Source organism: Brienomyrus brachyistius, unplaced genomic scaffold (assembly GCF_023856365.1).
Source record: "Brienomyrus brachyistius isolate T26 unplaced genomic scaffold, BBRACH_0.4 scaffold38, whole genome shotgun sequence".
In the NCBI taxonomy this organism is placed as follows: domain Eukaryota; kingdom Metazoa; phylum Chordata; class Actinopteri; order Osteoglossiformes; family Mormyridae; genus Brienomyrus; species Brienomyrus brachyistius.
Genome location: NW_026042313.1, coordinates 2620989 through 2636571, shown reverse-complemented (window position 1 = coordinate 2636571; position 15583 = coordinate 2620989). Strand labels below are relative to the sequence as shown.

The 15583-nt window shown below is 39.2% G+C and overlaps 1 protein-coding gene across 6 annotated transcripts in view; it reads left to right on the top strand.

Moving 5' to 3' along the window:
* Positions 1-30: 30 nt before the first annotated feature.
* Positions 31-15583, top strand: part of LOC125722365 (agrin-like) — a 186252-nt gene continuing 170699 nt past the window's right edge. For all 6 annotated transcript variants that reach the window (XM_048998507.1, XM_048998505.1, XM_048998506.1 and 3 more), the window contains exons 1-2: positions 31-619; positions 3114-3375. In XM_048998507.1, the coding sequence (XP_048854464.1) occupies positions 419-619; positions 3114-3375 (463 nt within the window). In that variant the 5' untranslated portion in view covers positions 31-418. The remainder of the gene's footprint in view (positions 620-3113; positions 3376-15583) is intronic.

The window sequence follows — 15583 nt, the reverse complement described above, 5'->3', positions numbered from 1 at the left end:
TTGGCCTCGGCACCGTAGGGTGGCGTTTTACGCCACTTTCGAAAATGAAAGACTGTGAGAGCTCCCTCTCCTCCTAAAATCAATCTTATCAGCAATTCAGATTACATGCAAATCAGTAGCGCCATTCCAGTGAAAGAGCTGACCGAGTAGGGGACAGTGTTGCGCATTCCTTGGGGAAGGAATTCGCTTGTTCTTTTCAGCCGGCTTCGAAGAAAGTCTTCAGTCAGTGCATTACATTTAGCTGTTTTAAGGAGGTTTTGAGGTTTGCACTGAAGTGAAACTAAATTGTAACCCATTGTATAGAGCAATTTATCTGTGGTGTTTTTTTCAGCAGTGCTTTTTAAACCTGGGGAAAAGCGGCACGGGAAAGTGTTACTGGTTACCCGGTTGTTCTTGTACGTAGTCTTTTTTTGTGGTCATGGGTACAAATCGGAACCGGACTGTTAACTTGTACGGCTGGGCGATGATTATATTTATTGTTTTTAATCGGCACTACTGTCATGGAAGTTGCTTGGAGAAAGAACTAGAGAAAAGGGAAGAAGAGGCGAACATAGTTTTAACCGGGACTGTGGAAGAAATTATGAACGTGGACCCAGTTCACAAAACGTACTCTTGCAAGGTAAGATTCCCGAGAAAAAGGGTCTGTAAAGAATTTAGTTTCAGACCACTGATCATGTCGAAATTCATCCTTATCCGCAACACTGATTCCTGTAATTCTAGTTTTGAATGGTCATGTATCCAGAATTTAACACATTATTGTATAGGCGGTTTAGTTAATCTTCTGATTAGTTGGTGATTTTTAAGTATGATTAAATATTTTTATTCTTCACTTGCCCAAAAAAGCTGGATAATAAGACAGTTAATGCAAACTGACCTGACACCTGTGTGAATACAGTATTTCTTGCATTAACAATTTCGGGTGGCCTACCTCAAGATAATAGTGAGCTTATTTATCTGTTCTCTTATTTTTAAATAAATGAAGTGGTATAACGAATGACGTTTTATTGTCAGTTGTCAAATATGTTATCGCAGCGTGTTCAGTGTAAAAACAAACAAACAAACGTAAGAATAGTAAATAGGAAAGAATATAAACTAAGATATATTAGGTATTTTCACTTGGCGATGGAGTCCGTGATTTGGTGCCTCTTCAACGAATAGGTGTAGGACAAGGTGCGCTTTAGATTTCAAAAACGATTTAACGTTTAGGGCTGTCTGTTATGCAGGCTAAAATATCCTAATGGTGTCATTGTACGAATCTCACTAGTAAATTATAACAGCACCAGTTTCTAACCCTAAGACTTAGGGTGACCTATAATGAATCGACGGTTTAATTAGTTGATCTCCTGTTTCAGTTACGGGCAGCGTCGCGCAGAGTTGACAACATAACTGAAATGGTATTTTAGGTCTAAAAAGATATCTTGGTAGATTAACTTCTAGGTAATGTAAGCAATAGCAAAAATGCACTGAATGCAGATAAGTACATGAGACATAATCAAGGACATAAAAAAGGGGCAATTTACACATATTTGTAATAGAAGCCTTCACCCTGCATATGATAAGTGGTTACAGAAAATGGATGGATAACTGTAACTGATCATTTGTATTTGATATGTTCTTCTTTTAATGTCATATGTAAACTTGTTTTGTCCCGAACAATGTTTAAAACTTTGCACTTGAGTGATATGCAAAGTAAATGTTCATTGTTAACATTTTTTTGTGTTTGCGATGGACATACTATACTTAAATATATCTGTGTGCAGTGTAGAAAAATGGGCAAAAACATCATCAACGTAAAAGTTGCGTTTTGTGGCAGCCGTTTTAAAGCTGTGGGGATTCAGGGTTTGCTTTTCTTGAATCCATTGAGTATGTGGGCAATTTATGTCTGTTTAATCTAAATCTTGGTTTTGTCATTTTCATTACACCCCGCCTCTCTCTCACAAACGTTTTCACCATTAAGATTCTGAATTGTCAACTGATCAGTTTTGAAATCAACCTAAATCAAGACCATTTCCATTCCCGCAGTCTCAGGAAATGAAAAAGGATAAGATTGATTGTACTGCATTTTATATTATAAGCGATATTGATATTCCTCTGTTGGCAACATTTCAGTTCTCTGTGGGCTCAGTCCTCTTCCTCATCTCTGTTTCCGGGACACTAATGTATCTTAAATCTCGTGGTCTCAAAATATTCTGCCTATTAACCTGAAAAAATTAAATGCACAACATTGCATCTCAAAGTTCTCTTTCAACAGACTATTAAAATGTCTTTCATGCTCAATGAAAGGATGGGGGGGGGGGGGGGGGGACAATGGCTCAGTGTCAGCACTGGGAACTCACACCTTTGGTTGTGGTTATGTTAAGTTTTCTGGCTCAGTTTTTGTAAGCAGGCTTTCATTTTTTATTTTTTTTACAACAAACAGCATATAACTTGATGCAAAATGCTTTGAATGTTTTCCGACATGTATAAAACATTATGTTAAATTTAAGAGGTAAGGTATTCTGATATTGTGTGTGTTCAGAAATACATATTTTATTAAATGTATGGTGAAATTTATAAGGCCACAGCCACCGTCAGACTTAACCAGCATTCTATCAATAGTTAATTTATATTCTCAATCTAGTTTACTGTAGAAACTAGTGATTACTCACTAAATTTCAAAGGTTTAAATTTCAAAAGGAATTAAAACTCGGGTTTTGATATTTTATTGTTATTTTAGTAATTAGTCTGTGTGTAAGTGTTGGTGAATTAGTACTGCATTTTCACACTTGATCTACAACACCTGTGCTGTAAGTACTGGGACTGCTGAAGTTTTGTTCAGTTAGTAAAAAATGATTTCCCTGCTGTTTGGCTGTGTTGAACAATGACAATTTTTGTTTATTTAATTTAGGTTATTCAGGGACACAAACTTTGTCTTTATAAAAATTACTGTGTTACTAATTGTTTAAAATGTAAAATTGAGCTATTTAAAGCCCCTGTTTATAACTGAATGGCATTAAATAAACACTATTATCGAGTTATTTGGACCTTGGGTAAATTGGACCTGGGGTAAATTCCACCTGAGCTCATGTGGAATTGCAGCCGGCTTACTACTTTTTGTGTCTCTCCCTGGGAAGGTCAGAGTGTGGCGCTATTTGAAGGGCAAGTCTAAGGTGAATGGTGAGGTCCTGCTGGATGGTGGCAACAAGGTGATGATCGGTGGCTTTGGAGACCAACAGATCTGTGACAACCAGGTGGCCACGGGTGACACTCGTATCTTTTTTGTCAACCTGGCACCTGAGCCCATGTGGCCAGCTCACAAGAATGAACTGATGCTTAACTCCAGCCTGATGAGGATTACCCTACGCAACCTGGAAGACGTAGAGCACTGTGTTGAAGGTAAGAAATGATCTGTTTACTGAATTTTATTGTAACCTCCAATGACCGTGTTTCATCAAAATGGAAAGCTGATAATGAGTCACACTGAGCACTGAAAAGGATATTTTTTTCCTAGGTATGTGTTGCGTTAATAGTTGGTTTCATTACATTTTTTCAGTGTACATTGAGGGATGGCCTCTATGAACAACTTCAGGACATCTACAGAGAAATCTGTTACAGTCCTTTGACACTGTAATCATTAAGTCCTTAGTGCACTAGCACCTGTGAGCATTGCTCTGATTTTTTTAGTAGGCCAATAATAACACATTAAAGGAAACTTTACAGTATGCACAATGATACATTATTTTGGAGGTTTTTATGGAAGTACAACATGACTTTATGAATAATCTGTAGTGTACAAGTCAAATGCTTAGTGGGCTCCCAAATATGATGAATTTGTGTTTGTGGGGTGGTTATATGAATTGAAAATCACAGCTGTTTTTGAAATACGCTGGGTTTTTGGGCATCGCCATTTCTTGATGCTGCAAAAGCCCATGACAATGTAAGTGCTCTATTAATTGTCTGCTTGCTGCTTTGCCATCACTGTTACCGGTGCTGGCAACCCTCTTCCCATAAGAGCGACATGCAAGAACTACATCCTGGGGGTGAGATTTGACACTTATTAAGTCAGACAGGAGCTTGTAAAATTGTGATGTACAAGCATAAGCCCAGAGGCCTGGCCTTATGTCCCACAGGAGATCAACTCTATAGTAAAAAGAAGGATGATTGAGGGCCTCAGGCTTGCAGTTATAGATAAAACCAGTGATACCGGGCTGTTTAGTTGTAGAGGTGTGTTGTGAATTATACTACTTTGGATTGGATCAAGAGAACAGCGAGAAAGATCCATTCTCTGTTACCTCATGCCGAAGGTGGGACCGTGAGTCTGCACCGGATTGTAGCTGGCCGTCAGTTTTTCGCATGTGATTTCATTGTCACACCAGAAGATGTATTAATTACTTTCATTCATTCATTAATTCAAGTCTTGGATAATATGTGAATTGTTTCCCTGCCAATGATTCTTAAATAGAATAAGATATAGAAGAGAAAGTGATGGTTGGAAAGTCAATTGCAAATGCAGTTTTTATGTTGTAGGTTTTAATTGTACTAGATCTCAAGATAGCAGTTATCTGACAGTTTTATCATTTTTACAAGACTAACTTTACACTACTAGAATGCTACCAGAAAATATGATTTTACTAATTTGATTTTATTGACTTTCCAGGGTTACTTTTAGAGTCAAACACTGTACTGTACTTTAGCAGTTTCTGAATTGTCAAATAGAAATCTATGTTTGAATGAAAGTGAAATATGTGCACAACAGCAAAAAGGCTTCCTAATGTACACCTAATTGTATCTGAATCTGTTCATTAAGTCAAATAGGAAGAGCATATGAAAAGGTAGTTATTCAATGAATGAATAAATTAATTATGCATACTTATTTGCTGAAATAGTTTAGGAATTTAATTCAGGGCAACTGGTGTACAACTCAATACCTAAAGAACCTTAAATAGCAAGTGAAAGGATATGGAGGCCAAGCATGGCCCTGTTGTATCTTAATATGAAGGTACTCAATCAAAACTGTATAGAAGACCGAGGATTGATTAGTTGTCTCTAAAAACACTATAAGATTAGGTAAAGACCTCCAGAGTGTTATGGTGCAGTTATGCTTCTGCAAAATTGGTGTTATTTACAAACATTTCTAGGAAAAGTTGTTCAGAGTGAGCTGGGTAGATGGAAGTGTTCCATTTAAGGTTTCATGGATCAGTGCTTCTCAGTCTTGGTTCTGAGAGCACAGTGTGTTTCTTGCAGTCAGCCTCTAATTATACTGTGATGTAGTGTTTACATTACTGCATGTGGTGGCTCAGTGGGCAGCACTCTTGCCTCAGACTTGCAGGGTTGGTGGTTAAAATCCTGGGTTTGCTCTCTGTGTGTGTAGCGTTTGCATGTGGTCCCTGTGTTACATGGGTGTCCTCCCATAGAAATGCCAAATGGCCCCTATAAATTGTGCTTGTGTATGTGTCCTGTGAGGGCGTGGCATGCCGTACTCATGCGCTGTGCTACCTAGGATATACTCCACCCCCATAACACTGACCAGGATAAGTAGTCAGATGAATGGATTACGTTGGATTACCATATGTCAAAACTGTTTATCTGTGCAACCACAAGTCTAATAAGAAGACATCTGTAGATATGGTTATTTAAAAACTCGCTGCATGTGACTGCAAGCTACTCCGAGTCAGCCATGCAACTGGTCCTTGTGGCTTACTTTGGCAGGTAAACCAAAATGGCTGCCAGGTTTTTTTTTGTAGTCTTTACTGGCACCCATACCGAAATTCCTCAGTTTTTCTTCCAGGCATAAACCAGTTTATTGATAACCTTTTCCCCTCTCTTTTCTTCATTGTCTCTTTGCAATGGAATGTTGGCACTGACTCCAATTCTTCCAGTTGTTGATAATGTCTGCAGATGCTCCAGAATAAAGATTTCATAATAAATGTTATCAACTGTCTTTTAGGGCTGGGCAATGGATTAAAATGTAATCTTATATTTGATACATTATTTTGTATGTAAAAATGAATCATTATATCAGTTTTATTTATTTGTTAAAATTTGTAAACAATACGGTTTGCTGTGGGAGCTCTTGAATATGGTTCAGTTTAATGTTTTTAGTCTTGTCTGTTAAGTGTCTCTCTGACTAGCATTAGCAAGCACCACACTTTGCTTGATAAAATCTGTACATTTTTGCAGTCAATAGTTTTTATAATGCTTAGGCGTTGTTGGTTTGTTTTGGTTTTTTGAATCTGAAAAGATTTCAACATATCATCATAATCATCATCAGTTTTACTACTACTACTATTATTATTAATAATAATAATAATCAATGTAAATAAGAAATTGTTCTTAGTGACTTGTCTGGAAAAAGGGTTAATAAAAATCCATTTAGTAGTAGTAGTAATAATAATAATATAGCAATTACTAATATTAACAGTTGACGCCAGTGTGAGTAATGTACGAAAAAACAGTTAATAGTTCTGTTGCCTGGTTTTTGTCAGGTTCGCAATAAAATCCCACCTCCCAGAGAGCAAGGAGACAATAACAGAAGAAACTTACCAGGGGTCCTCATTAAGTTCAGCACTTCAGCTTGAAAGACTAGCTTCGCCATGGACATCTGTTGACGTGCTTCCATGCAGTTTTCTGGTGATGTTTCTATCAGATCTGGGGGAAGGAAGAATTCTGAAAAGCAGGGTGTGACATGGATTTTTGTGTGTTTACACAATGCAGAAGTTCTTTGCTTAATTTTTTTGCAGGTATTTCCACATTTAGTTCATTTCTTTAAGTTTAATTATGCTAATTACACTTTATTTTACCTTTTTGAGCCATTTAGAAACAAACTGGTCCATACATAAACCCATACACTTATAATTCCAGATATAATCCAGCCCCCCAAACAAGGCCCCTAAATTAGATTTAATCAATAGCCTGAGTATTGTATTTTCTAAAGTCTGCCACTTGAGTTGACAAAAAAACAGCGGTCTTAAGCTTTATTAATGTATGTGCCTAGTAGGCCTAATAAATAAGAGCAGTGCATTTCTGCTGCACTGTGTAGAGTGTGATTGTGTCTCCGCGTGCCTCTACCTGCTGTAGCACTCACCTCCAGATTTGGAATTCTTGGCAGCTCTCCAGAACAGCACCGGAGAGAGCTCCTTTTGTTGCTTTTGCGTGGGGGGAGGGGGACGCAATAAAAATGGATCTTTGTGTGTCTCCGGGCCCACGATGAGCTTGAAATGAGATAGCTGGGCAAAGAAATGGAAAGGACGGTCTTTGTACAGGTGTGGACCAGCATTCCCGGGATGTTTCCTCAGGCATCAGTTTCCGTGTGAGCATGAATACAGGTTGAAGGAAATAGCCTGAGGTCACATGTTTTTATCTGCCTCTTCTTGGTCTTTCTTGTTCTGCAGACATATAAGCTGTGCACATTCATATTCATCACAGAATAGACTTGAAAGGAGCAGAGGGGAATTTCATTCTATCCTACAGAAATGGACCAGGGGCTTTCTTTTTATTTTTGAAATATTGTACAACTCTTTCTAAATACATATTCATATGGATTTTCTGGAGTGGTACTGAAGTGATTAGTCCAGGTGTCCTGTGCTGTATACCTTTGAAAATTGACACTAGTTCACCCAAGCGAGAAATTTTTCTAAAAACTTCTTCATTGATGTACTTTTTACATAAATCTGTTTTTCTTTTAAATATGGTTTAACCTAAAACTGTTACAGGGGCAAAATATTACATTACAAGGTGAATTAGCCAGTAAAGTGGCACTGGTTGATGTGGTATATGAAAGAAGTGTGGGTCTGATGAAGCTGGGCAGTAATGGCAAAGCTAGCCTTTTGTAAATGCCAGTGCTGTGATTAAGCCAGGCCTCGTTAGTGAAACCCAACCATGTTTGTAAATTTACCTACCCCCTTCCCCATCTTCCTACATCTCACTTGGCTCAGGTGTGATAGGAAGGCTCGCCTACAGCTGCAGCTGTGTGGTTTATCATGCAGAGGTCTATGTGGTAGGGATGCTCACCTACAGCTGCAGCTGTGTGGTTTATCATGCAGAGGTCTATGTGGTAGGGACGCTCACCCACAGCTGCAGCAGTGGCTGCTGAGCCTTGGGACACATTTTTCCCTGCTGGGATGCCACTAGTTAGTCTTGCACATAATTTGGTCATTTTGGTACCCACAGAAAGGAAAAGATCATGCATTTTGTATTACCTTAAATCAGGGGTGGGCAATCTTATCCAGAAAGGTCTGCTTTGTATGTAGGTTATTGCTACAACTCGCTAATTAGATTACTGATTGGCTGAAGAGTCCCTCACACATGTCTTTGAACAGCTGACTTAAAAGTTATCCGAAAAACCTGCAAACACGCTGGTCTTTTGCGAATAAGATTGCCCACCCCTGCCTAGGCCTGTTGCGATAACAAATTTTGCTGGACGATAAATCGTCCCAGGAATTATTGCGATAAACAATAATTTTGTCGTTGTGAGACTATTTTTAACTGATGTAATAATAATGGCATATTAATGCAGGTACACCCATTCAACAATCAATAAACTTTAATTTCTAAATAACATTTAACACTGGGACTGGAAGACATTTTTAATATCAAAAATAAACGAAACAACCAAAAACAATAACTAAAATGGACTCTGTCTCTGTTAACAAAAAATGCACTTGAATAAAAACCAAATACAACCAAAAACAATAAATAAAATGGATTTTGAAGTCTCTGTAAACAAAATTGCCCATAAAATATTAAACATTAGGCTCAGACAGGGAAAACCAGGCAAAACTGCCAGTTAGGACCTTTGTAAAAAAAAAAGTGCAAACTAACAACAAAACACTCCATATGAATAAAAGCAGGTGCCTCAACAGGCTGTATGCAAATCCGTAGCTACTTTAGTCTGGCAAATTTCGAGCAAGAAATATCAACATATTGATTTTGTGTGGCTTAAGGCAGGATCTCTCAGGAGTAGCAATGTGTCCAGTTGTGCTACGTCCTCAAAATACAATCAAGTTTTAGGTTTCCACGCACACTTCTGGGAAATTCGGCAAAACCAAAATATTTATACTCGCATTTCATATAATTTATTGCCACATTTTACTTTACCGCTTATAGTGAACACATCTGCCTGGGCGAAATTGATAATTATAACCGGATGATCATTATAACCGATTTTTTTTCTTCCTCATGTCTAACGGCAGCCACAGAGTTGAATGAATAAGATTCCCCTTCATATCTGTGGATGTAAGACAAGGCAAACATCTTAAAGCCCTTCTCTAATTTACTCGTTGGTACTTTTGGAGAAGGATTTACAAAAGCAATGTACATTGTTGATCGTCAGTTTGGGCAAGTCCTGTAAATGGCTTGTATAAACCAATGCCATTTTTCACAGACCGGAAATGAGTGAGCCGCACTTCCATGACCGCGGAAGCTGACGTGCAAAGAGCCCACTGACATGAGAATTCACGCCTCATTACTAGTGATGTGTCGTTTGCGAACAAGACGGCTCTTTGAGCCAACTCTTTTTAGTGAACGATGGGAGCCGGCTCCTGTTCAAGAGCTGTGTTATTGTTTATAGAAGTGTCCGGGTTTTTGAGCTGCCTGAACATTAAGGACGACAGTGGCCAGAACACGTTGTCTTCCGAAAAAGCCCGCCCACAAGATGGCATTTTATTGTTAACAAGCTCAAATCAAGTCATGCTAATCAGCGTCAGGTTAAATGAAGAGAGGGATGGGTTTTTTAAAAAGAGTCGTTTAGGAGCCGAAACAGCCGGCTCTTGGTGAGCTGAGCCAAATGAGCCGGTTTGCTAAAAAGAGCCGATATTCCCATTTGGTAGAGAGAGACATGAGGAATACAAACAAGCATGCAAATGAAAATTATCGCAGACGGAAAAATGATCAACCTCATTTTAATTATTGTGCAATTAATTGATTTATCGTTTATCGCGACAGGCCTACCCCTGCCTTAAATACTGCATTATATCTGACCATTTGCATTTATTTCCAATAGCACCTGCATAGAACTGCCTAGGTAGTTAGGAGGTATTTATTATAAAAATAATAATATTTCTTTCCCTGTTGTGTGTGTGTGTGTGTGTGTGTGTGTGTGTGTGTGTGTGTGTGTGTGTGTGTGTGGATTAGGTTAATATTACATTGTGAGGACCAAATGTCCCCCACAATGTGATAAAAACCTGTTATTTTGATGTTTTGGGGACCATTTTTCAGGGCCCCACAAAGATCTGTGAATGTAATCAAAAAACTAAAAATGCTTGTATTTTGTCTGGATACTTATGGTTAAGGTTAGGCCTAGATTGGGGTTAGGGTTGTCATGTTGGAATTCGAGTTTTCCTCATAGAAAAGAATGGAGAGTATCCACAAAGATATTATTATAAACCTGTGTGTATGTGTGTTTCACGGTTTGCTTCAGGTTATTTCTCAGCATTTCACTAAAGCTTAATCAGGACTGGCTTAATCAACATAGAAAATCAAATCTGCTAAAGTCATTAGTTGTAGACCTAGTCAACGATAATATCTAAATTGTGTATTTATCATTATGACTTATTAATGTAACGACCAGAACTTAACGGTTAATACAGGGAAGCAGTCAAGTTCAATAGGAACTCTTAAAAATGTTTAACAATTACTGTTATAACGATCCTGTCAATTAATTACTAATTATCATTTGGGATGACTAAGCACTTGGGCAGAAACCTCGCTTTAACCAGTGACAGAATGACGGACCAAGAATTCATTCTGTCACGATCGCTGGTTAAAGCGACGTAGCGCACGGGCTGACAAGCGGGCAAGAAGCAGGCAGGCAGGCAGAAGACGGGGAAACTAGGGGTTTATTATGGGGACCAGGTACGGGAAGCATCCACTGACGCTAACAAACATCAATGACGGACAAAGAACTAAGGCAAGACATGGACTGAAATAGGCAAGACAAAAGGGTACAGCTGGGTACGATCAGGGAAGCACATGTGGATAGTCAGGGGGGTGTGGCACACATGAGGATCGTACTAGCCGGGCATGACAGATCCTAAATCCTGTAAAAAATTTTACGTCCTGTGATCCAGTGTGGAATAAGCCCCCTAGTCATGTCATTGCATAGTTTTTAGAGTAATTTCATACTTGTATCCATGCCGTGCTTCCCTCATATTGGTACTGCTGTCTATATGAGATGCACTGTATAAAATCAGTAGCCTTTTTGTGATACAAAGAGAATAAGGAAGATTGTGGTTAAAGAAGAAAATTGACTTGTAGCCCAATAACTTGGGACAGGGATATACATATGCTTGATAAAAGTGCTTAACTTGTATATTCTGTTATATTGAACGATAATGTTGTAAGCAAGTCATTTTGGATAAAATACTAAACATCTGTTCCAGCTTTTTTTTTCCTGTAGCAGAACAGAAGAATAGGGTTCCCACGAATGCTCTGGCTGTGTGGTTTGGTGAGGCTACAGGGTTATGCTCTGGAAGTCTCTCTCTTGTGGTTTGTGCTGCATTTCTCATTCTGCCCTCTCTGAACGTGCAGATGGCTGCTGTGCTTCCTTCAGACAGTGCCAGAATCACGGGAGGCACAAGGCTTCCACCAGAAGCTTTTGCCTGCCTCCCGAGCTGTCTAGCATAGTGACTCCAGTCATCCCCAGATAACAGCCAGCTTTCCTGACTGACTCTATCACTTTCATTCTGTGTTTGCAATCCACAGGGTTTCACAAAATTGTTCACTCTGTCTTTTTCAGAAGTTTTTTGTGTAAATACAAATTGTGCAAAAAGTAGCAAGCACATGTTCAGTGATTGACAGGACATTTTCTGTGAACAATCAGCCAGTGGACTGAGGAACAGGGCTAGTGAAGACCCATGTGGTGCCCTATGTGAGCTTCACCACTGGCAATCAGAATTAGGTGATCAGTTGCCATTGTTGCCACACCACAGCACACAACAACGAAATGTGTCCTCTGCATTTAACCCATATGTGACATCGTAACATAGCAGAGGGCAGCTAATTCAGCTCCTGGGGAGCAGTACCTTGCTCAGGGTACCTCAGTGGTGCCTTGCTGGTCAGGGATTCGAACCAACAATCTTTCAATTACAAGTGCACTTCCCTAACCATTAAGCCACCACAAGTCCCCTCCCAGTTGCTCCTGCTCCCGCCAACATAAACGTTTGTTGTTTAATATTATGCAATAATGCAATAAATAGAATACATAACCTTATTATAATGACAATAAAATAGATGTTTAGAAGTCATAACTCATCAACTTTACTTGCACTAATTTTGATACCTCAATGGGAGAATAGTATGAGCAAATATTTTTAATAGAATTTCATTTCTAAATATGGACTGAATATATAGACTACAATACCTTTTTGTGTTATTACACACAGTAAAAATAATAACTTGATAGCCCTATTAACAATCTTTGCTCATAATGGTAATGGATTTACTTGATTAAAATCATTACGTATATCACAACACATCAGCTAACAGCGCTTATCATCCAGGAAAAAGTGAAGCGGACTGGTAAGTTGCTGCTTCCGCAGAGGCTGCCGCCTCATATCACATAGCTATTCTTTGTTGGCACTTCAGGGGGCGCAAGTACTTTTAGGGGTGCAAGCATGCTAATTTCACTTTGTCTTGAGTGGTGCACACCCCTCAGAAGTTGGTGCCTTCGGCAGTTGCCTGTCGCCTATAGGATTTGATTGGCCCTGGCTAGATAGTCACATGCTTGTATGATTACAGATGAAACAATATTAATCATGATGCTCAAACTGGAAAGCGCTGAAGATTCTTCCCTCAATTACATAGTCTTAGAGATTTAGGTATACAGACGCTCCTCTGCTTACAAACTTTCAACTTATGAACATTCAGACATACGAACGAGGAGGACTGTTAGTCCAAATTGTGTTCATTGGGCTGCCTTTTCCAACTTTTTTTCTGCGCGCCAATTCCGAGTAGTACGACTTCTGGCCGCTACTCCCGCCACGCAGCAGAGTATCGTGCGAACTCCCAACATCCTAGTTCTTTGTACTTGCGTATACCCTTAAAATGATGTTGAATGATGACTCGTGAACGTTACGAACGGCCATTTGGAACATTTCTCATTCATAAGTAGAGGAGCGTCTGTATACATTTTGATATTGGTATGTTGGAAGTATTCTTACTGAATATTAAAAGTAATGCTGGTGCTGTATTTGCATTTTATGAAATGTTTTTAATTTAGACAGAAGTCTAGAATGAAGTCGTTTGGGCTCTGGGATTATGTAAATAGCGTTTGCTAATCACTCCAGTTGAATGGGTGCCTATCAGTTGCTCATGTTAACGTGTGGCTTTCTGGGGCTGCCCAGAATTCACGTCATCTATTGGCAACACATGCTTGGTTATGTCATTTTCAAGGCAAGCCAGTGAGGAAGGACACTTCTTTCATTATCCTCTTCTTAATTGCAGCTTTGGCCATCTCCCTCTCATCTCTTATAGACTGCAGTAGTGCTGACTATCTATGATTGTAAATTCATTGGATAGCAGTGTGTTTTTATTTTTATGGAAAAGGTCATATGTGTAATTCTTTATTGGGAATGACATGTCATTCATCTTGTATGTAAGAGATCTGTCTGTGAGTTTGCAGGAGAACCTGGTCTTTGACTCTCATCGGGAGTGGATGAGTAACCAGTCAATGCAGAACATGCAGGTAGCTGGCCTGAATAACTAATCACTTTGTGCCAAGAAATGCAAAGGGTCGTAAAAATATGAATTGTGTGCTGGTGTCTTGTTTAAGGTTACATTTGTTGCACTGAATGGAGTGGCACGTGCCTGCTACCCTGAAGCCCCGTGGCCCCTTTGGCCTGAACATAAACCTGCAACAGAGAGGCAGATGGACCTGTTGTTTTAGTTAACAATGGCAATAAAGTGTTGGCTTTTGTGAGCAAATTGACCATGAGCAACTCCCCACTGACTCGGAGTACTATGCAAAAGTCTTTTTAAAGCTGTTTGAAGTGTATATTCTCTAAAACACACACACGTCTGCACACGAGATTCATAAATGAATGCACACCAGCACGAAGCATTGCTGCAATTGCTTATGTCTAAAGTCATTAACGGATTTAGCTGGGCAGCATGAGTATTTGAGGATTCCGTGGAGTATTTGAATAAACTACTTTGAATATAATGTATATGATAATAAAATGTATGCTGCTGGACTTTGTCATAGCGGTGGCTTTCTGTAAAAAAATATACTGTTTTCAGAATGAGCAATAGTTTAACTGCTCAGGCTGTCACGTACTTTTTAGGTTAATCTGTTAATCTGAAGAATGGTCTCTGCTAGTCAGCTTGAGATGGGATATGAGACTGTTTAGTTTGGCCACTGGGATCAGGTCACTATTGAAGATTGGGGGGTCGTGGGACAGAGTCAGGTCCTTTACTGAGATCCCCCACCCCAAGATACTTCGCTCCCACACAGAGGGGTACATCTGTTACAAGTCTGTGTGTGTGTGTGTGTGTGTGTGTGTGTGTGTGTGTGTAAGAGGACTGCAGAAAGTGTCCTGTCCCAGAAAAGGGGATACAAGCTGAATGCAGTATTCACATCTTAAAGTGGCATGGTTTTATACACATGTGTTAATCCCCTCACATTGATGCAAATTTGCATAAGTTAGTGTATTCACTTACATAAGCCAGATTTCAGTAAATCAGTACATTGTTCCATGATGTTGGCAAATCATGGCACTTCCATTCCTAATTTGCCCTGTAATACACAAGATTGTCCTGTTCTGAGTTCTTCCCTCTTTACTATTTTTTTTTTCAAATCGGTATAGTGCTGGGATTCTCAAAGAATAATGCCGATTGCTGGTATGGTACCATACACTAGAGTACGTGTTCCCAATCATTCAATCTCCATTGGCCGGCTTACAACCTCTAAAAATTTCCACACCAGTGAATCATTCGGCAGTTTTATAAGTTTCCATTTATTCAGATGTACACAAAGTGTGAACTTGAGTAGTCACAATAATTTAAAAATATAACCCCTCCGCAAAGACCCCCAAGTGAACCCTGGCATGGTGGAGTACTGACCACAGACCTGGGGTTGGGAACCCCTATATTAGAGTGACATCTTTAGTACCCAGACAGCTTGCTGGCTAAACACATTTTTCTTTACTAACATCATTACTAATTATATTTTAGTTCAATAGAAGGGAGTTTCTGAAAGAAAAATGCTTTTATTTATTAAACAAAAATTGAAATAACTATCTTTGAAACATCACAGGAAGCACCACGTGGAGCAGTGCAATCTCATCATTGTCTCTTTGCCTACTGTTCAAACAGGCATTCAGCTGTGAATTTCTCTTCCTGTGTGTGTAAACATCCGGGGGTTGTACTGTGAATGAAAGGTTTTAAGCCTGATGTTTGTGAACCGCTTGTTCTGTGAACTGGTTATCTAGTCTAGGCTTTTTTGGATGGAGAAATGCTGCGCCGCATGTCATATGTAAATATGCTCCATTGCTATACATATACATGACTGCAAAAGGTCAACATTGAAAATAATGTTTTCAATGTTGACCTTTTGCAGTCATGTTTATGTATAGCAATGGAGCTTATTTACATTGGTGTGACCTCAAGA